Genomic DNA, 24777 nt, shown 5'->3' with positions numbered 1-24777 from the left:
TACTCTGAGTTGACTTATTTACTCTTTCTGAGTTGACTCATTTACTCTATCTGAGTTGACTCATTTACTCTATCTGAGTTGACTCATTTACTCAGTTGGTAAAATATCAGATTATTCAGTTAACTGTGTTCCCAGATTTGAATTGTGAATGGTGGTTTTTTTTCATTGGGTCATTATGTTTTGTTGTTGAATAAAATGATATTCTATTCATCCAATATGTGACCCAACATGAGTAAATGAGGTTCTTGTTGAAAGTGGACAAAACTGAAATACTAATATTTTTAAAATTCTACATCAAAGATCAATTGCTTTCCATTCCAGAAATTTTGAAACTCTAAAATTGCCATGTTACAATCACTCAAAATACAGGTTTCTATGTTTTAGACATTTAAAATTCTTTTTCAAATAAGAATGACAAAATGTTCTATAAATACTTGCTAAATGCATGTTTTCTTTTAATGTTAAAAACATTTAGGAAACTTGTATTTGTTTCAAGTATTCAAGACATACAACTACCAACATGAGCCTTGTGTACTGGTGTTAGGTCACATTTTTTCCCATACACAATCAGTGTTTTATGTTTTGCATGATGGATAAAGTTCAGTGTCATATATATTCTTGTAATCATATCAATAGCTTTGTAGTGGATGTGGTGTGAGACTAACAAATTTGGTATATAATGATCAGTATACTTATTATACTGTGGATATATTTGTTGTTGCAGTCATAACGTAAGTATTATTTTAAATCAAAAACGAGCAATCAAGTATATAGAATCAAGTAGAGAAAAGGGGAAATTGGTTTTAGCAGGTGATCAAAAAAGTTTTATTTTTAATGTCCTTTGCTTTGAGCCTAATTGCAAAAAGAACCATTTGAAGAAAAGAAAGCTGCCAGTTTGCTGCTGGAAATATTTGTTGGAATGTGTAGTTGGTTTGCCTAACTAATTTGATAAAAGATTGACTTTCAATGAACTGTTACTACTGTGTTAATTGCAGGACATCTCAAATGAACTCCAGTTATTCCAGTTGAAATCCTTAACCCCCTATGGAAGACATGACCTTAATCTCCCAAACAGAGGGAAAAGATTTCAAATGGGGTCACCTGAAGTCTACACCTCCTGTGTGGGAAAAAAAGGTAATGTCTTCCATAGGGGGTATGGATTTCAAATGAAACAGCCCATATGTAATTTCATGAAAGGCCATTTTAATGTAGAGTATCTATAGGAAACCTAATTATATGATTTTGCCTGTGGGTGTGTAAAGTTTGTACAATTTCTGCAATATGTTTGTCCCATAGGTTGTCAAGAAAAGGAAGCACTGATTCAAATGCTTCATCGTCATCAACAGGGTCGACTAAGAAATCTAGTAGTAGTCATCTTAACACAGGTAAGTAGGGACTTCAATCTGAAAATGAAGAAATGAAAGAGAATATATATAATTATATCACTCATACATAAATTCTAGACAGTTCATTGGTTGATTACCATTTGCCATTTTTACCATCACCCTCTCCGTGTGATAGTCTTTACTATCATAGTGCTCTGCCAGTAGTCGCCTCGCGCTAAGCCGTCTTTGACGCTGACTCTTGGACTCGCCGATTTAGTTATGGGGTAGACCCCAAAATGTGAAGTATATCACGGCAAAGCATGGTGTTATGTTGATGAAAAAATGTATTTCCTACCTTAAATAGTATTTTAGTAATAGAATTTATGCATGAGTGATATAAAACAAATATTAACTGTCTTAAATTAGTGTAATGGTCGAAATATAATCACTTTCGGTGAAAGATGTATTGTTCCATTCCACTCGCCGTTCGGCTCGTGGAATGGAACAATCCATCTTTCACCTCGTGATTATATTTCGACCATCACACTCATAGACAGTTAATATTTGTATATTAAATGTTTAGGTCACCCATTTAGCATTGAATGTGTAGCAACTGGCTTTGGTTACTTGAGCAACAAGAACTAGAGCACATTTTTACAGTGTGAATTTCAACTCCAATATATAAAATACTGTTCAAGTACCAAACTGTTTATCCCCTCTGACATTAGACGGGAACTCATACTATCAAATCCATTTTGGTGACATAACTTATAACAAGGTATGTCACCAAAAATGGTCTTGATAGACGGAATTCATTATCAAATCCATTTTTGGTGACATACCTTATAACAAGGTATGTCACCAAAATAGATTTGATAGATGGGAATTCATACTATCAAATCCATTTTTGGTGACATAACTTATAACAAGGTATGTCACCAAAAATGGTCTTGATAGACGGGAATTCATTATCAAATCCATTTTTGGTGACATACCTTATAACAAGGTATGTCACCAAAATAGATTTGATAGATGGGAATTCATATTATATCATGATTACAGTGACTTTTGCCATGTGATAGTTTTTACTATCACATGGCATGAAAAGAAACCATGTGATATCATGATATAAAACAAATATTACATGCCAATATTCGTGTAATAGTAAAAATATATCATTTGGTCACATTTTTACTGATCTATATATGAAATAGAAAAGTCAAAATTTGACCTCATGATATATTTTGTACTATCACACTCATAGGCATGTAATATTTCAAATCCATTTTTGGTGACATGCCTTATAACAAGGTATTTGATAGACAGGAATTCATACTATCAAATCCATTTTTGGTGACATGCCTTATAACAAGGTATGTCACCAAAAATGGATTTGATAGACGGGAATTCATACTATCAAATCCATTTTTGGTGACATACCTTATAACAAGGTATGTCACCAAAAATGGATTTGATAGTATAAATTCCTGTCAAACAGTTATTATTGACAATCCAGATGAACCCTCCTTCTTCGTCTACCACTGCATGTGTTATTTGTGTTATGCTTGGTAGTGATGACTGAAAAATTTCTCGCTCATGTTGTGTCGGACTTATGAAAATAATCCCAACTTCCTCTCGGTGCCTGTGTATCCTAACCCGCCTGCTGCTCTAAAAATATGTGTAAAAACAAGCAGGGTCAAAAGCAAAAGGGTAATTTTGATGCAATGCGCAGTCTCGGATACAACTATGTAGTCTCTGTTCCCCCCAGAATTTGGGGAAAAGTCTTGACATTTTTTTTAGCACATAAGTTTCTCAGTCATCAACCCAGAATGTTGACGATCGAGGGCATCGGTCTACTGTGACATTACCCACAATGCACTTTATTCTAAACTGTCTCACTAAGGGGAAATTAAGTCATTCTTGACCAAGCTCTAATGTACGTATTGCGTCCATGTAGCGTGCTAAGTGTATACACAATGTAAGGTTTGTGCATGATTCCTGTAACCGCGCTATGTGTGCGCGTATTTATCGCAGAGCCACTAGCTTTCCGATTGTTCAAGCTTGCCAAGAATTACCTAATTTACCTGTAATTATGTAAAGAAAATATTTTTCAATGAAATATAAAAAACCATGATAAAACATTTTTTGTTAACAGATGGTAGTAGAAAAGGTTCAGCGCCCTCATTAAGTAGTTCACGCACGCGGCAGACGACATCTAGTGCATCATCTAGCAGCTCAACAGGTAGAATGTAAGTGACTCAAATCTAATCATAGGGGCTATTCCAGTTGAAATCCATACACCCCCTATGGAAGGCATGACCTTAATCTGCCACACGGAGTGTGAATGTCAAAATTCTACACCCCCTAAATTCACATATAAAAGTAGCAAAGTGAAATAGAGGAGGTAAGAAGAATGCCAATGGGGCTCATAATACTTCACCTCTAAAACATTGAAGTTAACATATGGATGCAAACAATCAAGCAAGGTTTGGCAGTAGTTTGATGCAGCATACACGATACCACAAAAGACATTATGCTTCTGTGAAATGAAGACAATATAAATTGAGTATATAGTCCACCACCGGGTCTAAACACGCCAGTTCTTTGTGAGTCGATGTGTGCAATATATTAATACGCACACTGGAGCACGCACTGACGTCACTCTCTCATGGAAGCCAAATGGACTATATTTTGATTATGTCCAAAGCACATAAACTGTATGTTAACCCATAAATCCGCTGCCGACAAGGCATTTACCTACAATGCACCTCTGATCTGGAACAATTTACCGTCATCTGTGCGAAGTGTTCAAACAGGCTCTGCCTTTAAAAAAGGCCTCAAAACCCACCTGTTTCCGCAAACATAATTTTGCTTGCTTCATGCTTCATTTTTCTTTTGTTTTTCAATTGTTTCTTGTATATATTTTGCATATGTTTTGGTTTTTCACGCTGTGATCTTTTGAAATGGCGTGTAACAAAAGCTCTCATGTATGTATGTATGTTGACCATAAGCAATCCCATGACACCACACCACATAGATGTATTTTGACTAGAACTAGTCCGAGAGAAAAGTGGATCAATTATGATCATGTAATGCCTTATACCAAGAGATGTTTGCCATTGGTTTTGAAATCCAGACTTATATTCTTGGTCTGAGAACAATGAAAACCAAATCATCAGTTAGTCATATCGAATAATTTACCATTGTGAATCTTTCCTTGCAGAAAAAAGGGCACCAAATCATGAGATGTACTGGAGACACATTTCTTCCCTTTGAAAATAGTGCAGTTGACGTCATCCAAGTGTACACAGTTGACAGCTTCCAGTCATGTAGATATTCTGTGAATTCTTACCTTCCACCTGTGTTCTCATCTTCCACCTGTAACCTAACCACTAGCAGGAACATATATGCAATGTTTGAAGACTCTGATATGGACAGCAACTCGTTTAGTCTCTTTGAAGATGGAGTAAAAAGCAGATCAGGAAGATTTTACTCCAGTATTTAGTTCTACTTTTACAGTATGGAAAGTGAACCCAGGGAAAATTCATTTTCTTCAAGGCTCAGGCTAAGTTGTATAATAATGTATGCCAACCATGAGCTGTACATTATTCTGTGAGCATTCACCATTCTTAAAATAATCAGAGGGTCTTTGATAGGAGTGGTGTACTGCAGTGTACAAGTGCTCCCAATTGAATACCTGAGTGGAAGAAGGGCCCAACTCCATCAAAACTGTTTTTGAGATATTAAGAAAAAACTTAATACTTGGAAAAGTTTTATAGGCAGAATGTTTTCATCTTCAGGGGACCTTTAATACATGAACATACAATATTACACAAATTCAAAATTATATATAATGTTTCCATGGCAATGGTACAGGTCTTAATACAAGCTGGAGTTGGGCCCTTCTTCCACTAATATACTGTAAGTGCCAGTTCCGTAAGCAAATGTGTTATAAATAGTACATAAATTCAATTATTATCCATTAATTGCACAAGTAGAAGCATGTAATATGTTAGCATTGTTGTGAAAAGCAGATATCATGGATGAACAAAATTCCTCTTTAACCAAATATTTGTGGAGGAAGGGCCCAACTCCATGGATTTGGGCCTTTCTTCCATGAAAACCATGATTAAGCGTACTTGGAAGACTATTTGAAGGGTGGATTTTGGCTCATCTTTCACACACAAGGAAGCACAATCTGCTGGCAATAAAATGCTGGGTCTAACTCATTTTTGTAAAAAGTTGGAGTTGGGCCCTTCTTCCACTCAGGTATTCAATTAAGTTTATGTCTTGTGTGTAAGGCCTGATTTATACTCTTAATGTGAAGAAACTCATAGGCTAAGAAGACAGGTTCCCAACCAGTGGGCTGCGACCCATTTCTGCTATTCCAGGTGAAATCCACACACTCCTTATAGAACACCTGACCGTATTCTTTACCACAGGGAGTATGAATTTCAAATGGGATTACCTGAATGGGTGACTCCAATTGGAATCTACACCCCTGTGTGGGAGATTAAGGTCATGTCTTCAATACAAAAAGTATGGATTTCAACTTGAATAGCCCATTGGTTCACAAGGGATTTGATTTTAGAGACATGGGGTTACATTCCATCATAGTTTGGGGTAAGGAGTACAGCAACTTCACTTGGCTGGCAGAAAAGAATGCCACTTGTTTACATTTTGAGAGGTTACACAGCGTAAAAGTGGAAGTCGGGGCTCTGATTGGCTAATTCAAATGTCTGGTAATCATAACAGCAGACCGGTAATATGATTGGCTGATTAGCAGCGCTCATGAAGATAACACAAAGCCTGACGTCTGTTCACAGGGCACACACGTCAATCAGAGCAAGACAGTGCCGTACTTCTCTGGAAGCTACTGTAGTTTATTTGGGATCATACCGATGATGTATATGATTTTTGTCACAGTCTTCTTGAGTTTATGCAACTGAATAAAAATCATTGCTTTAGCCTTGTCATACCAACCCCAAATTGTTTAGGAAATAACTATTTAAAATTTGATTCAAAAAGGAATATATAAAGCCTTACAATGTAAATGTGCCTTATGTTGTATAGTACAAATAACCTAATTGCATGGGTAGCGAGGGCTCAGCGCAACAATATCTAAACTCCATTTTTTGTGAAAATTAGTTTTTGGTATGAAAATGCAGCTTGCAACACCAAATTTGAAGGACACAAAATCTGAAAATTACCTCTGTCATGGTTTGTATTGACATACTACACAATTGAAATATTACTCCTAGCCTGTACTCACTGAATGTCTCAGCACCATAATATGGTATCACCATGAGCCTCATAGAGGGTCAGTGACACAATTATGTATTTCCATGGAGTACCGAGTATAGTTCATAAGGTTTTTCCTCCTTTTCTCAAAATGGATAATGTTGGAGTTAAGAAATTGTTGTACTGAGCCCTCACATGATGATTATTCCACTTCCACATTAGTATGTTATGTGTGTGACAAAATACAGTCTTCACAATATTATATAGTATTCAAATAAATAAAAAACCTATATGTTTAAAAATGGTGAAATATTACTCCATGCAAAATGTCTTCTTAATAAAAATGCCTTCCAGTTTTTAGACATAGACCTATTCTATGTTGAGATTTTCAAGGAGAGTTGCACAGATTTGTGCGTATAAATACAGGATTGTTAGTTTTCAGCATAATTGTAGCACCTTCCCCCTTTTGGGACCACTGTATTCCAAGCACCAAAAAGGAGTGTGTAACAGGGCTCCACAGTGGCAGCGCTTCTGAGGGCAAGATCCCCATATTTTTCCCCCCGCCTTAAAAACCAAAATTGTCAAAATTCAAACTTTTTGCTGCAATTATACGCACAATTGGGTGATCCCCCCCCCCAATTCACTTTGCCCCCCTGAAAACAAGTTCCTGGTGCTGCCACTGGGGCTCCAGATGATGTGACAGTACAAATGCTGTAGCATCTTAAACAAATTCCATACTGCTCTCTCACCATGCGCATAGTACACTTTATTAAATTGCCAAGTATCTTCAGTTGCAATTTATGTCACATGTGGTGTGATCAAGCAAAATTAGTCTAAAGTCGGACATATTATATTTTCAGTTTCTTATAGGATTTTGCTACATTTTGCAGAAAACCCCATTGAATTTGGACAACCGGCTCAAAAGATATGAGCAATTAAAGAGTTTCCAAAACAATATCTCAAAATCAATATTTCCGACTTTCGACTGATTTTGCTTGATCACATCGCACAAAAGTTTTGAAAACATAATATTTATGTTTATTTAATATACACTCTAGAAATAAAATGTCTGCATCTGTCATAACCTTGCACAATATTATTTTTATATTTTATATAAAACAGGGCATTGAGTGTGTAAAGTTTTATATTCAGGTTATTGTTGCAAACCATGGACTCTGCCTAACACAGTGTTAGGCTGTCATGAAGTCACATTAATTGTTGGGAGAAAGCAAGAATGTTGTATAATATTTTGCTGTATACATTTGACGAGTGCGTACTACTGTGATGTTGCAAAATTGGACATAACCATGTGTACGCAGCGCAAAGTTCATTCATCAATTTCCACTCGGCTACATCAGATCGCTTCTGCAGCCAATCAACGACAGTATAGCGCAATACACGCTTAAAATACGTTCTCGTCAAAAGTTCACAGGAAAGGATAAAATTGATTTGTATGTCATTGTACTTTACAACAACATTCTGACATTCTCCTGGTGAAACTAATTTTGAGTCGTAGCCTTAAAAAAAGTTATTTTTTATGATCTTCATTCTCAGAAAGTTAAAGGTGAAAAAATAGTCAAATACTTTGTTAACAGAATATGCTTTCTACTGTTTGATTCAAGAGCCATCTAGACAGGAATATTAATTGTTTGGAATCACCAAAGTAATGATCTAAGTGTTCCATTTTCAACTGGATAGATTATCTTGCTTGAAAATCAACTTGCCCTTAGGTCATCATCTATACCCACTTGATAATCAAAACTTCATTTATTATGCCTCTTATTCCAACTTGTCAATGTGAATGTCTGGATTGTATGAATGAATTATCCTTGTATTTCAAAAATGATAATTTGAGTCAAGTGTAATGAGTGAAAACGTGAAATACTTATAGATATAATTGTACCTACATTTTATAATGTTATTCAACATTTCATGGATAAGAACTGTAACAAACTTGGCTTTGCAAAATGAATGCAGTAGACAAATTTATAAAAAGCATTTTGCGTAGGTATTTGTTTTGTATTCTTTGCAGCATTACTCCCAGGGTCATAGTATTAATGCTAGGACAGTATAGCAAATGTAAACAAAACTAGAGTTTCTAGTTGAATTGTTGGTTGGCATAATAGTATTTAAACCAGCGCTTATAAAAATTGGGCTATTCCAGTTGAAATCCATACACCCCCTATGGAAAACATGACCTTAATCTCACACACAGGGGGTGTGGATTTCAAATGGAGTCACCCATTCAGGTAACCCCATTTGAAATTTCATACTCCCTGTGTAGAAGATAAAGTCATGTCTTCCATAGGGGTTGTATGGATAGCCCACTGTATATCCATATCGTCATTGGCCAGGAAAAACCTCCTATGTGTCATTGGCCCCTGAACATATTTAAAGCAAAACCTCCTATGTAAACCTGTTGGCAGTTTTGTTTTAAACATGTTCAGGAGCCAAAAGCACATAGGAGGTTTTTCCTGCCCAACGACGAAGGGATATTCTTTAAAAAAAAAAAACATTTTGACCACACATCCTCGTTTCCTTCCACCAAAGCAGTGGGAGATATTCCTTACCAAAAGGGAGTGACTGACCTGTGACCTTGTGATTCAAATTTGAAACTTTCTTTTTGCTATATATTATAATAGATGTGTAGATTGTCTAATAATCTTATTGCCTTGCTATCTATATATGCTTCCATCCATATAAATAAAAAAACCTGCCATTTATTGCATATTGTATGTAGAAAATATTTTGATATAGACAAAAATTTAAAAAAGTATCAGGGTTTTTATACCATTTTTAGAACACAAGGTATAGTGTGCAAAATGAAACGTTAGAGCGGCTGCGAGTATATATATGTGTGTGTGATGCTAATTATTAGTTCAAAAATGACACGAACAAATGAATAGCTTATGTATGGTATGTTCATGTTGTCCACATTGTAACACACTCACTATTGGGTTGACACACTTGTACAGGGAAATTTGACTCCTTTATCATTTCTGAATGGACAATGGGTGATTATTGTCTCCATGTAAGCACAGGGTTTTAGCTAGCCACCAGTCCACCTGTCAATATTTTCCAGCTTTGCTTCAAAATTAATGCCTGTGACATATAATGCTTGAAAAAGTTCTGTGAACTCAAAACAAAACCAGACTAATAAATGAAGGCTCTAGCAATAGCTATTTGAAGTGACTGAACCCTCAGAAGGGGCAGAGGTCTTGTTTATGTTTGCAATGTCAAATTTTGGACAGACAGTTTTGGTGGAAATGATGGGTACTTATAAAATCGTAGCTAAGACCCTGTGTGATAAGCATGATACTAGAGTTAGCCTAGTATCAAGACAGATTATACAGCTTACGGAATAGAGCTGTCTAATCCCTCAATCAAGTCTTGACAATAGGCTAATTTGATGTAGGCTTACATGAAGGATAAACCTGAGACAATATATCTTTCTTGTACATAGAGAAGTGGTAAGTTTAATTTAATTTAGTGTAATTTAAGAATAAAGAATTTTATTTCTATCTCTTCGTATTTAAGTAAAGGGTAAAGCTGTTTCATTTTATTGTATTCTAGAGCTTAATATAAAAATGCTGCTGTATTTATCAAAATGAAATAACTTTGTGCATGCACGCCATGTATTGAAATGATAAAATATGCAATATAAATAATTCCAAAGATAAAGTAGTATTGCAAATCTGTATGTAAATAGTGAGCAAGCAAAGTTATTGTGCGATGTTTTCTGTAATCCTCTGTGTATAGTCCTGTGATTTCGGTAATAAATGTCAGCTCTTAAATTGAAACAAATCAAGATATATCGTCCATTTAATCTGGAAATTAAAAACTTTTAATCATGAACACCGGTTAACAAAGTAAGTTCACCCCAGTAAGTTCTATAGGTACATGTAATACCAAGGCTGTAACCGCGAACAGACTATAAATATTTTTCCGATAAAGCAGCCCTTTTTGGACGCTTGAGTCTTCCACTCTTCCATTTTCCAAAACAATATAAAAAATCATTTATTTCCTGTCTTTTTTATATTGTGGGTGTGATTTTTGTGTCAAAAATGATCTCACAGTTATTTCTGCAACTTCATTGACAGTGGAATTATACATAGAGGAGTACAGTATTTTCTTGTTCAGGGTCTGCATAGGTTATGCTCTGCCTATTTATTAGTTGGGAGCAATGTTAGTGCATCAATATCTGTAATCCTTTATGTACATAATTGAAGACGGAGATAAAAAGACTAGTTTGCATCTGACGTCACTGTCAATCAAATTCCCTACGAGCCTTGATTGGTTAATAGTGTGTAAAAGGAAGGTCGATTTACCTGGTGCTGATCAGAGAAAAGGAATAGCTCAAAATGGCGAAAAAATACATACTTTTACCAGGCAAAAAGCAACTTTTCTAGACATGGTTGACGTGGTGCCTTCGCGAAAGAAAGTTTCCTACTATAAAGCCTTAACTTTTGAGATGGTTTGTATGTTTGAAGGTGCAAAATTAACAATAAGGGGCCCGGTTTTATCGCCGCGTTCATCAACTTACATTATCACGACATTTGTAAACAAACCATGCTCGAGTTTGATTGACAGATGACGTCAGACGCAAACTAGTCTTTTTATCTCAGTTCTCCAGTATAGTTGTATATTTTCAGTAATATGTCAGCCATTGGATACTCGAGTCTTCCACTCTTAACTAGGTAAAATGACAGTGCCCCCTCATTCGGTTATTTCCCATCTTTTCCATATTGTGGATGTAATTATTGTGTCCAAAATTATCCCGCCACTATATCTGCATAGTCTGCTGCAATGGGCTATTCCATTAAAAATCCACACTACCCCTGTGGAAGATTTAGCTATAGTCTTCCACAGAGGGAGTGTGAGTTTAGAATAGAATTGGTAACTTCCATTCGAAATACTCACTCCAGTTGTGAAAAATATAAGTAAAGCCAAAATACAGAGAGAGTATGGGTTTCAAAATGATTAACCCTGACCACTTACATTTGAAAAACATACTCCCCCTGTGAAAGATATTTCCAAAATCTTCCACAGGGGTAGTGTGGATTTCAACTGGAATAGAGGTTATCCACTTTACTCATGTGTGACTTCTAACAAAAGGCGCTGGTTCCCGTAGTATTCCTCATTCAAACCAATTCAATGCACGACCTCGGAGTTACCTGCATGACTCTTGGCGGGCTATTTTGAAACAGTCATGGTTGCACATGCAGGTACTTCTTTTGAAAGTCCTAAACAAGGTATAGCAGTCGTTGATAGGATATGCAGCTTATAGAACACGGTAGCCCAATTCATAGTGGAATTATATATACATGGAGGATTACAGTGTTTTCTTGTTCAGGGTCTGCATAGGGTATGTATAGATTATTTATTAGTTGTATAAATGGAAAAATTACAAAATGGTTATTAACTAGCTGGTACATTTTCTGTTTTACGTGCAATATTTGACCTCTTCTGATTTACATAATTAGGATATGTATATTTCCTGTGCCTTTTTATATTTATGGAAATGTATGCTGTAGTAGCGGTTCATAATGTGTAGAACTAATATTTAATAATTACATGAACTTGTGCGATTACAGGTCTTTGGAAACTTTTAGGGCCATAATGGAACACAGCTATCGTGCACATTTAGTATACACACTGTGTACTACACAGCATAGGATGCAGTCTGCTCAATGATGTTATCCAAGATCGCAAATTGGTCAGTTCTGCTAAGGTTTTAGTTGCACCATTTAACTGCACACGAAGCTGCACGCTTAACGAGTGTTCCAGAATGAACACGAAATGGGCTGTTCCCGTTGAAATCCATACACCCCATGGAAGACATGACCTTAATCTCCCACACAGGGGGGTGTAGTTTTCAAATGGAGTCTCCGATTCAGGTAACCCCATTTGAAATTCACACTCCCTGTGTGGAAGATTACGGTCATGTATTCCATATGTGGTGTATGGATTTCAACTGGAATAGACCAATAGTTGAAAGACCTGTAAGTTGTATTAGCAATGTCTGCTGTATGTAACAAATATTAACGATTGTACAAATATCAAAGCGCGCAAAATCGTATGTCAACATTGTGATACAGTATTTTGCAAAGACCTTTCGCACTGGTCGACCGCTTGTCCTGATCATTGCGTAAAAGGAACTAAGTCACGCATGTGTCACACGATGCTATACAGCTTGTTTGGCAATTAAATAAGGTGCCAATGTGATGATGATGTGATTCAATTAGCCAATCAGTGGCTGTTTATGTTGTAAACAGCCACAAATCGGGCAGTTCGAAGGGTTTTACCAAGTGCTGTAATGTTAGTTGTGTTTCCTTTAAGAATCTGTGAGATGGGTAATTAGCAAGGGTGAAAATAATAGCTTTCTGGTCCTGGTTCTCTCTATTTAGTCAGGACCAGGACTTCCTTTGAGCATATATAGCAAGACTTGTTGGAAAGTCACATGTTGCACCTTTTTATTTATATTCACTCTACATTCTGTTTTAGTCCTTGGTTTCTAGGAAGCCATTCATTGTGAAGAGGATAAGGCCAAAAAAAACAACATGTTTGTTTCCTGTAGCAGGTCAAAAAAGTCAAATGCTAAATGCGTTTTTTATTTTTATTTTTTTTATCATCCATGTCTGCAAATTAAAAAAAAACCCTTTATTGCTGCAAATTGGAATGGGAAGTTACAGTGGGTCTCTCCGACACACACACACACAAAATCATATTTCTTCATATTCAAGAATATTTATGACCCCCTTTCAACCTGCAGTAGTGTTTCACTATGCTCGTTTGTTGTGTAATGTGTAAATGTTTACTCCAGTAGTGTTTTATATTATTTTTTTGCGATTTTTCCAAGGTTTTTTCTTTTTTTCTTTGTAAGTGAAAAAAAATTCAAATCGCACAATAAGCCATCAAAAAGCGAAATGCTTGCAAGACGCTACAGGAAACAAACTTGTTGTTTTTTTGCCTAATGGGTAAAACATAGATATTGATAATTTTGGTTATTTCCTCAAGTATATTGATAGTCAGATGCTACCTGTGATAGCAAATGGCAATTCACTGAGTGTATGAGTGATGAGTGATGAGTTGCACAGATTTTATATATAAGAGTCATTATATTATCCCAATAAAGCCTTGACATGTGCAACAGTGGTTGAAAAAGTTATGCAACAGGGTGTTGTACTCTGGTCAGATGTACTGGAACATTAGTCTAATTACTGTATGCTCTATCTGATCTTCTTATTTATTGTATTTTGTGCTTGTGATATATAATACAACAAACAGTCATAGTTTTTGTTCAGCCACACGTTATAATTCTTGCAAACTTTTAGTTTAGACAATACTTGTCCTGGTAGTCTCGCTAGGGAATGCAGTAGGGACGTTGTTAAGGCCAAATAAAAATGTTTCACTTCCCCTCACGCTTCCTTTTTTTAGGTATAATTCCCCTCCTGCTTCCTTTTAAAAAAAAAAAAAAACAAAGCCCCGCTTTCCTTCTTTTTTCACAAACCCGGACGTGAAACGTGTTTTTTATTTTACTTGCCCTAATGTATGTCAACATTAAAATGTTTGTTGACATATCAGACGCCAGGGAAAAGCCACCACTGAGCAGTTATATAAAGTGATGTTTACTTCATTGTTATAAATTGTGTAATTGCGATCCACTCTGACCAATGTGAGTTAATTTGAAAACAAAGTCATCATCATAATTGAAGACCTCAAAACTAAAAGATGGTAAGTCACAAAATATTGAAAAATGAGTTGGTATCAGTTTCTACTACTACAAGGGGCTATCTACACTAGAGTCTGAAGTTTTCCGTTTTACAGAAAACGGAAGAAAATCAAGGAATCGGAAGTACAACACGGAAAATGACATTTTTGTACGATGTGACAAAAAATGTTAAAAGATAAGAGAGATCAATGTTAAAAACAATCATGAGTTGTGTATGTCAATTTTTATGATAAAAATACTGTTTAATAATACCGAAATAAAAGTATATTACCAAGGCATGAACCCCCAATATCATGATATCCCTCCAAACATCATAATAGTCGGCCTAATATCGTGAGAATATTTCAATCGGAGCATATTAATCGCGATATTGAACACTTTATTGTGACATTAATATCATTGTTTATACATTTTAAGCTTTATTTATGACACAGATTTACCAATTTTACAACACGGATTACAACATGGAAAATGGATTTTAGAAAACGGTAAACTTCGGACTCTAATCTACACCCTCTGTGCAAAATTTCATAGTGAAATAATGTTGTAGAACATTGAAACTGTATGAACAAACCCACCTCCTTGCATTGAAACTACATGGACATAACAGCTTTTGCCATTTATCTCGAAATGAACTTAGTGTAACTTGCCCCTTTTACTTCAGAGGTCTTAAATTTATTGATGATACTGTAAACTTTGTAATGTAATGCTGAGTGATTTGGTTGTAATGTTTTGAAATTTTTAAATACCTATTTGCTATTATTTTGCATGTGCCTTTATATCAAGGCAGATATGCAACACATGTATCGGGTATCTGTGATAACTGACATTGCCCAGAATTCATCAGATTGCATGATACATCGCATAATTATAGTAAATTACAAGATAACTTCTTGTAATATTCAACTTGTCTCAAGTACCAAAATTATGCTGTCTATCTGATTGTGTTGAATTTTGTCATACTTGACAGGATACAAGTTTCTGAATGTTCATCTGTGTTGGTATATTCAATGATCAAAGTTTAAAACTTTTGATCCAAACACAAGAAAGTTATTTCTTGACACCTCATTCAAACCATCTATGGTCTCTGTCCAAGAGCTTGACCTGGTCTAAGTTCACAAAATGTCCAGGTGACTCTAACTTGATGTGGTTTGAAACTTCTGATTTCGAGAGTGGCGTAGTGGGTCATCATATTGGGGAGGGGGGCACCGACTGTGGTTGGGGGAGCACTGGGTCTGATAGGAGGGGGCACAAGTCATTTTTTGGCTATTTTCTTATGGGTTTTTCTAAATTTTGCGATCCCCCAGTGCCCCTATGAAGCAACACCACTGGATTTCGAAGAACTTGGTCAGCATTCTGTCTCACTTTGGATGCAGGACCAGTAATGTCCTTTTTGTCTGTCTTGTCCTTTAGAGACAGACACACAGTCTCAGTTTCTCTGATGAAAGATGGAGTAACCATCTGAAAATTCCGAGAGGTAGGAATAACTTTTTTGTGTTTGGATCTAAAGTTTTGAACTTTACAGGATGCAGTATGTGAACATGCAACATAAATTTGACATAGACAGCGACATCACACATCCATGTAAAAGAAAATAAACCTGTCAAGTGAGTCTAGACCTCAAAACAATAAATCATTTATTGTTGTCAGTGATTGATAGATTGGTTGACTAATTTTTCTTTGTGGCCATTGTGATAAATTGGGATATTCCAGTTGAAATCCACACCCCTCATGTTGGCCCATGGAAAACATGACTTTAATCTCCCACACAGGGGGTGTACATGTAGATTACAAAAGGAGTCACCCATTTAGGTAACCCCATTTGAAATTCACACTCTCTGTGTGGAAGATTAAGGTCATGTCTTTCATAGGGAGTGTATGGATTTCAACTGGACTAGCCCATAGTTTGGACATAGTGAGAGACAAAAATGTATAAACAAAGCATTAATGAATGCATTGTGGGTTGTGATTGGTGGATTAATCAAATTGAAGATGAAAATTATTGGCATTGTATTTATATAGATTTTGATTCTAATGTATGCTGTTTGAAATATGCAACTCTATTGTATAATGGAGTTAAACTTTGATATTATTAGCACATTTAAGTAATCCTATTGTTTGTGTAATCTTTACATAATATTATATATTGCTGTACACTAATTCACATTAAATTTGTAAATAATTTGCAGAAATCAACTGCCACAAATAAATCTTATAAATTGATGTTAAAATAGTTGTTAGTGTTGACTTCTTACAAGTGTGAGTCCAAAATGTACATCCCAGCTGACTTGTCTCCTATTTGTCATACAACACACACATCTGCACATCTTTTGGGGATATCAAGCATATAACATGTCTAAGGTATGGTAATGAGTTAATAATCAAAATGTCCTGTGTTTGTGTTGGCAATGTGGAGGAGGATGCCCTTAATGTTGAAAACTAAATTTTCAAAGATTTTACATGATTGGAATGTACTTATTTAGAACTACTTAAAGGTGGGTAACCTGGTTGACAATCTCATCCCCCACTTTACCTCATCAAAATGCTGATTTTGGTATCAGATGAAAGCTCATATTTTTCTCATAAACATATTGAAATTTGGCGTTCCAAATCGGTATATTTCGAAGAAATCATCAAAAAAAATGCGAATTAGTCTCAAATATGGTATACCACATTTGAGACTAATTAGGCAGTTTTTTTGATGATATCTTCGGAAATACACTGAGTTGGACTAATTTCAATATGTTTATGAGAAAAATAGGGCCTTTCACTTGAAATCAACATATTGCATGATCATGATGATTATCATAAATAAAAAACTGTAGACTACCAATATCACGCTGTATAAATGTCGGTAATTCCTTAGGAATAAGTCACATTTACATGTTCTTTTTGCATGAGTGCTTGAAAGGGATGACATTTATGTTATACATAAGTTTTAAAGAATTTGATTTTCCAAATATATCAGGTCACCTTCCTTTAAACAAAGTGCTACTTAAAACTAATAACATACCCTGCAAAAATCAAGGCTTTTAATTAGATTTTTATCTTATAAAACGCGTATGCGATGTTCATAATCGCTGTATTCACATGGCGTACAGGATGTTCATAACACATCAAAAAGACAGACCTCGGTCACGACTGGCAGAGTGACAGGCATTAGTGATGTAGACACTGAAATGAAAACGCAATTTTCTTTGTTTTACATCTTTTGTTCAGTCCACAACGGGGCATATCTGTTTATAGAAAAGAAATAATATATGAACTGACAGGTCGCATGCCCCTCAAACTTGGTGGGTAGGTGCGACTTGATCCAAGCCAGAGCAAGTTTGCAGGTGTTAGTGGATTACTACCCTAGGGACCCCATCCTGGGGGTCTTCTCTCTTACTCCCCATAGGTTGCCATGGCCAGTCTCTTTTATTAACACCACGTAACCCCGTTTCTGCTTGGATGTTACTTACAAACGACCACCAAAGCGAGACAAAAATGTCAAGGTCATTTTGGTTGTCTAAGTTCAAATTGCAATAGATTGTCATATATTCATGAAATTTGGTGGGAACAACCAGCGAAGGGAGACAAAAATTCAAGGTAATTTTGAGGTCATCCGAGGTCAGATAGCCATATATATTGCATCAGCATGAAATTTGGTGGGAACGACCACCGCAGCGAGATAAAATATGTCAAGGTCATTTTGGGGTCATCTGGGGTCGAATTGCTATAGATTGGTGCAGGTTCATGAAATTGGTGGGAACGACCACCTAAGCGAGATTCTACAGACAATTGAAACTAAATGAAATCTTCCACCAACCACCCAAACCAAGAATTTTGTCTTTACAAACCGTGAAAGCCTAGTGTTACAATATTGCTTTAATTGTCCTGGAAAGAATAGCAGAAGTTGACATGGGTGTGGATGATTCAAGTCAGATCGTGTCGGATATCTGACTCTGAAATGTCATCTAGGGGTTATTTTAGGTCATTTAACAAATACATTGTATATTATTGTATTGAGGGCCTGTGTGGAAAGCAGCATGTGCACTGATCAGAGCTTACCCTCATTAAAGAGGTCAATAAAGAAAGAGAGAAAGAAATGTTCAAATGACAAAAATGTGTGTCACAAAAAATGTGAACCCTGCATCTTTTGAGGATTTTTCCCACATGCTTTGCTGGATTTCATTGGGACTTTAGAACATTGACATGTGTGATGTCAACAGATGTAAGGTTAAAGTTCATCTAGGGAACATTTGAAGTCATTTTACAAATATGTTTCATGTGTACAGAAGTTGATGGATTTTTATGGTACATGCATCCTTTTGGTCAGGAGCAATGTCAGGTGCTATGGAATCTGGGGTCAACGGTCATTTAGGGGTCATTTGCTGGATTTCAATAGGGCATGGACACAATGACCCTTAGGTATAATTAATATTCAATGTCAATGCATGTGAGGTCAAAGGTCATTTTACAAGGTTCATTCTTCGCAAATGTGCCTTTTCTTATCTCGTAATTCAGCAGGTTCACATTTTACGCACTGCATAATTTATTAAGGGATCTGGAATGAGCGTTTTGAGCGCTTGACAGTATTTTTTGTGGGACATGAGCACATCAGACATATCAATTGCATTCTGAATCGAAGAATGTCTTTCTGATATCAAATAATTTTCATTTTTAAATTCATGATATAATACAAATTTTATGACAAATTATTAAAATTTGATATTTTTGATATATGACAGTCCTCGAAGTAAATTTTATAAATCTAATGACATTCTTAAAGTGTATGTAGCTGGGAAGAAAAGCCGATGATCAATTGAAAATTTTGACCTTTCATATTGAAGATATGGATTTTTTTTCCCCAAAAGACAAAATTTTTTGGTGTTTTGGGAAAAAATCCATATCTTCAATATGAAAGGTCAAAATTTTCAATTGATTGCCTCGATTTTCATCCCACCTACATACACTTTAAGTATAAATCATGAGATTTACAAAGTTTGCTTCGAGTACTGTTAAATATCAAAAATATCATTTTTAATCATTTGCCATAAAATGTGTATTACATTGCTAATTTTAAAAAAAATCAAAATTATTTGATATCAGAAGGACATTCTTCGTATTCAGAATGCAATTCGATATGTCTGATGTGCTCTAATGTCCCACAATAAATACTGTCCAAACGTTCATACCCCACCCCTTAATCTACTTGGTTTATTTATTTTATTTATTACTTTTCACTACTGGTATACACAATGATTAATTAATGATATTGTACAATTCTAACATCAATAAAAATATTCAGATTTTTTTTAAGTGAAAAGAATTTTTTAAAAATATCCAGTGAAATGGCTGGGATTAACAGGTGATAGATAATGAGATTGAACTTACGTTACAAAATATGTACACTATAAATAATTAAACAATATAATATTAATAGAAACTTACAGAGTAATATTTTCAAGATATATACTATTAGTCCAATAAAATTCCTGTAACCATTGTGCAAATCAGTATATGGCAGAGATACAGTACTTAAATCTTTGATCATTATAGGCTATATGGATGCATTTCAACAGAACCCTAATTTGGTGGGAAAAGGTCATTGAACTTTTAAAAAAGTTAAAAATTGCTCAGTCTTAGTTAAAAATAAAACCAATGTGTTCCTCTAGTTAGAAGGATTCAGGAAAAGTATAACTTGACCTATCTACGACATACCGTTACGGAGTTATGCATAAAAAGGTAATATTGTGAGGTCATAGGTCAATTTTGGCTCCATAGGGGCAAAACTGAAAAATGCTCCAATTTTGTTGAAAATGGTCTCAAATTATTTGTCTTTCCATTATCAGAAGTAGAATAGTTTGCGCAATGTAGGATGTTTCATTACCTTGGTAAAACATCAAAATTGGATAATACCTATTGAGTCCATTTAACATTGCAGTTATTGTTGTGTTACGTAGATAAGAAAGCACCCTAGATAGTTAAAACTATTCTCTCTGATTTCTTGCAACAGGACAAATAATTTGAGATCATTTTCATCAAAAATCAGAGCAAATTTCATTTTCACCCCATACAGGGGCAAAATTAGACCTTTGCATACTGCAGTTACTGTCCGTTTTCCTATACACAATACACAGTGCTCTCACCATTGACGCGTGACCCCTACAAATGATGTATGTTGGGAGAATGGACACTTGCCTAGTTAACATCACTGTGTGAAAAATAACCAGCCAATATTTTATTTATTCTCCAAAACTTCTAGCAAATATATTTCTCTAACATGACCTAAAATTACAGCTAGGTTAGATGTTCAGAAATGGTCGCACTTTTGTAAAATATGAGTGAGGGCAAGGCATAGCTAGCCAACTCCCCGTGTTATTTGAATGGAGATTTGACCGAAAATATTGGTATCGGACCGCCACTTCTGAAGGATGCCACAAAAAAACCGGTAAAAGCTACATTTAAATTATTCTAAATAGGTTCTAGAAAATAAAGTTTTGTAACATGTCGTACTTTTGTGTTTTAGGAAGGACATGTAAACGACAGATAACACCAAAAATATGAAGAAATTATTTCTAAACCGTGTTAAGTCAAAAATCATTATGTTGCTCATTTTCAAGAATGCTGGTTTACAAAAAGCACGACATTGTCTGATTTCGTGAACAAAGCCACACATAACATTGTTTCCTTTCGTTTCCTTTATAATCGGTTACCCAACTGAAGCTATGAATACCAGCTTTATTGCGATATCGCACATGAAAACAGTCACTTGTGCACAACCAGAGAAGATCCGATTTAATCAGTTGAGCTGTTTCAATGAGTGTTATCTTGGTTTAATAGCTTTTAATGGGGTTAAGTCCTGCAAAGGTCGAGATGAATTCTACTGTAGACATGACTGCATCATGGACGTCACAATGTTACTCTTTTGCCCAGAACTCCATAACCATATACGTCATAGATAGTTTTTTGTGAATCCTTTATATTGCTAGAGGATCACGATGGTGTGAGTTTTCAATAGGTTTGAGTAATTTTGAAGTTGACCCTCTGTGAATAGTTCAATGACCTATTTCCACTAAATGGGGTATTGTTCAAATGCCTCCGTAGCCTGGATTAATCAGCACTATTATTAATCAGCACTATAAGTACTATTACTCGATCTGCCAAATATGACAACTTTAACATGATTTGCACTATATGTCCATTGCACTATATATATATAGGAGGGCAGAATATGAAAAATTAGATATACTACGATTCTATACTCCTTGATGACTTAATTACATCTGTGTAGGGTTTAATTTTCATGGGTGAATAAATTTAAAACCTTGCTAAAATCTGCCAAAAGGCTTTCATAATGCCATACGTGTAGCGGTTTCAAACGGTGAATATAAGAAACCACAAACCTATAGTTAAAATTGCAAATACTAATAATATTAATAACAACAACAACAACAACAACAATAATAATAATAATAATAACCCTGCAAAAAATAATCTGTTATACGCTATTCATAATCACTCTCCTATGATGTGCATTATGTGGACAGTGCCTTAAAAAATTGAAGCAGAAAGACCTGTGAAAAAAACAAAATCACTGGTCAATATATATTAGTCATTAGGTCCTGGTGCTATTGACTGTTTAGAACAGGTTAAGATTAGGATGACGAATATGATCAATGGTTTTGTTTTTGTTCTTCATAAGTCTTTCTGCTTCAATTTTTAAGGGAACTGTCCCCGGGAACTGTCCATGTAATGGTTTTTGAATAGTTAAAAGAACATAAACAGTGCATAAGTAATCATATCATAATCTCCATTATTTTTCACTTTATCCTCAACTTTGTCTGCAACTAGTGGTTTTTTTTTTCTTCTTCTTAATCTTTTAGTTTTAAATTCTTCAGCCAGTATTTTCCCGCATTTGAATGGTCTCTTCTTGACCTCTGTTTTTACAGCATGAACATTTTTCTTTGTTAAATAAAACCCCTGCAAAGGTATACAGAAATGGATTGAGGGTAGAATTGACTGGCAACACAAATGTCGCTATCCAGGCATAAGCTGTAGGACTGACTTCTACTGCACCAGCCTGGACAAGGATCGATACAATGCCAATAGGTACCCAGCAACAAAAGTCTGAAAGGACAAGAAGAGACATTTTCATTGCCATTTGTATTTCTTCAGTTGATTGCCGAGAACGTCCGCAATCTCTGCTAGTTTTTCTAGCAGTGATGAAAATGTTCATGTAACAGAAGCCAACTACTAAGAAACAAACAAAGTTGAGGCCAGTGAACATGGCTGTAGATAGATACATGGATACTTTGGTAGAGTCAAGGGTGTTGTTTGTGTAGTAAGCTATTTCATCATATACATCTTGTCTGGTATCATCCTTAATAGCAATAAAACTTTCTTTATAAACCTTGAGTTTTGCAATTGGTAAACCAACACAAACCTCTGAATTTCTGTACATATCAGAATCTGTGCCTGAGAATACAAATGAGGCAATGCTGAAGCTGATGGCAACCAACCAGAGCATGCCTACTATTGAACGAGATAATGTTGTACCCAAGCGTCGACCACCAAATGGGTACTTAATGCCTAGAAACCTATCTATGCTTATAAGTGTTATAAAGAAAGCTGAAGCTTCACTAGATAATACAGATAAGGCCCCAGCAAATCTGCATAGTAAACTTCTTCTCCAGGTTTCAGAATGAGATGGAAAATAATCTGCATAATACTTATCTACTGAAAGCAAAATGATCAGGTATATGCACATAGTGATATCAGATATTGAAAGGTTTGTGATGAGAAGAACCTGGACCTTGTTACTTTTCCGTCTATGCCTCAATCTGGTGCAAAGTGAATACATATTTCCAAAAATGCCTAAAATACTCATAAACCACATGACAATTCGAAGGAGGTCAAACACCAACATGCGCTCGCACGTTAGGAATGGAGAGGGTGGTTCATCACTTTCACACTGAATAGACGATGCATAACAACATATTGCAGCTCTGGTAACTAAGGTGGTGGTTTCATTATTCAACCCTGAAAATACTTCACTGTGTATCCACAGAAGTGGGTTATCTTTGATGCTTATTGTTCTTAAAGAAGTACACTTTGACAGTATTGGGATTTGATCCAAATAATTATGAGACATGTTTAGAATCTGTAAGTGAATGAGACTATCAAATATGTTTTTTGGAAGAGAATGAAGTTGATTACGATCAAGTCTCAGCTCTTTGAGATTAGTTTGGTTTTGAAATGCGCTAGGATGGAGAAAGCGTAGCTTGTTACCGTCTAACCACAGAAATTGTAGACTCCTCAGTGATCCAAAAATGTTGAGCACTAGCTCATTTAATAAATTGTCTTCCAAAGCTAACTTCTTCAGACTATCCAGTCCTGCAAACGTACCAGGCGGTATCTCGCTCATTACATTGTTATCCAGATGTAACCACTCCAGACTTGCCAGTCCTTCAAACACACCAGGCTGTGTATCTCTTGCAATGCATTGTTGTGCAGGTATAAATCCTCCAGACTTACCAGCCCTTCAAACACACCAGGCTGTAACTCTTGCAATGCATTGTTGTTCAGGTATAACCTCTCCAGATTTACCAGTCCTTCAAATACACCAGGCTGTAAGTCTTGCAATGCATTGCTGTGCAGGCATAACCACTCCAGACTTGCCAGTCCTTCAAACACGCCAGGATGTATTTCATGCAATGAATTGTTATACAGGTTTAACGTCTCCAGACTTACCAGCCCTTCAAACACACCAGGCTGTAACTCTTGCAATGTATTGTTGTTCAAGAATAACTCCTCCAGACTTTCCAGTCCTTCAAACACATCAAGTTGTATCACTTGCAATGCAATGTTTTCCAGGGATAACAACTCCAGACTTGCCAATCCTTCAAACAAACCAGGATGTATCTCATGCAATGAATTGTTATACAGAGATAACTTCTCCAGACTTACCAGCCCTTCAAACACACCAGGTTGTATCTCTTGCAATGCATTGTTTTGCAAGGATAACTCCTCAAGACTTGCCAGTCCTTCAAACACACCAGGCTGTATATCTTCTAATGCATTGTTGTGCAGGTATAACTTCTCTAGATTTGCCAGTCCAAGTTGAAACACACCAGGCTGTATCTCACGTAATGCAATATCGTTCAGATCCAGTTCTCGTAAGGAGTTTCCAAACATTCCAAATGCCGTGGGTTTTATGATATGCAAAGTACTGCCACTCCAGCTAAGAGAATGCATGAAATGGATACATAACTTCGGTCATAGACACGCTTCCATCAGTGCAATTACTGATTATGGTGACGTTATCTAAGGTACAGGTACAGTTAGATGAGCAATTCACTTGACATACACCCCAGCTTTCACATGTAATGATCTCATCACTCTCTTGTCCACTAACCATGCTAACAGTAAGAAATTCGCTACTTACAAATAAAAGTAGGTAAAACAACAGTGCTATCGCCATGATACTGCTAAAGA

The 24777-nt window shown here is 35.8% G+C and overlaps 1 protein-coding gene across 1 annotated transcript in view; it reads left to right on the top strand.

Moving 5' to 3' along the window:
* LOC140157218 (serine/threonine-protein phosphatase 4 regulatory subunit 4-like) overlaps positions 1-6101 on the top strand; it is a 185339-nt gene extending 179238 nt beyond the window's left edge. Inside the window, exons 26-28 of the mRNA XM_072180372.1 lie at positions 1297-1385; positions 3481-3574; positions 4549-6101. Of these exons, the coding sequence (XP_072036473.1) occupies positions 1297-1385; positions 3481-3574; positions 4549-4570 (205 nt within the window). The 3' untranslated portion in view covers positions 4571-6101. The remainder of the gene's footprint in view (positions 1-1296; positions 1386-3480; positions 3575-4548) is intronic.
* The last annotated feature ends 18676 nt before the right edge of the window (positions 6102-24777 follow it).

The sequence above is a fragment of the Amphiura filiformis genome, chromosome 1 (genome assembly GCF_039555335.1).
Source record: "Amphiura filiformis chromosome 1, Afil_fr2py, whole genome shotgun sequence".
Lineage (NCBI taxonomy): Eukaryota > Metazoa > Echinodermata > Ophiuroidea > Amphilepidida > Amphiuridae > Amphiura > Amphiura filiformis.
This window is presented reverse-complemented; position numbering and strand designations above follow the sequence as displayed.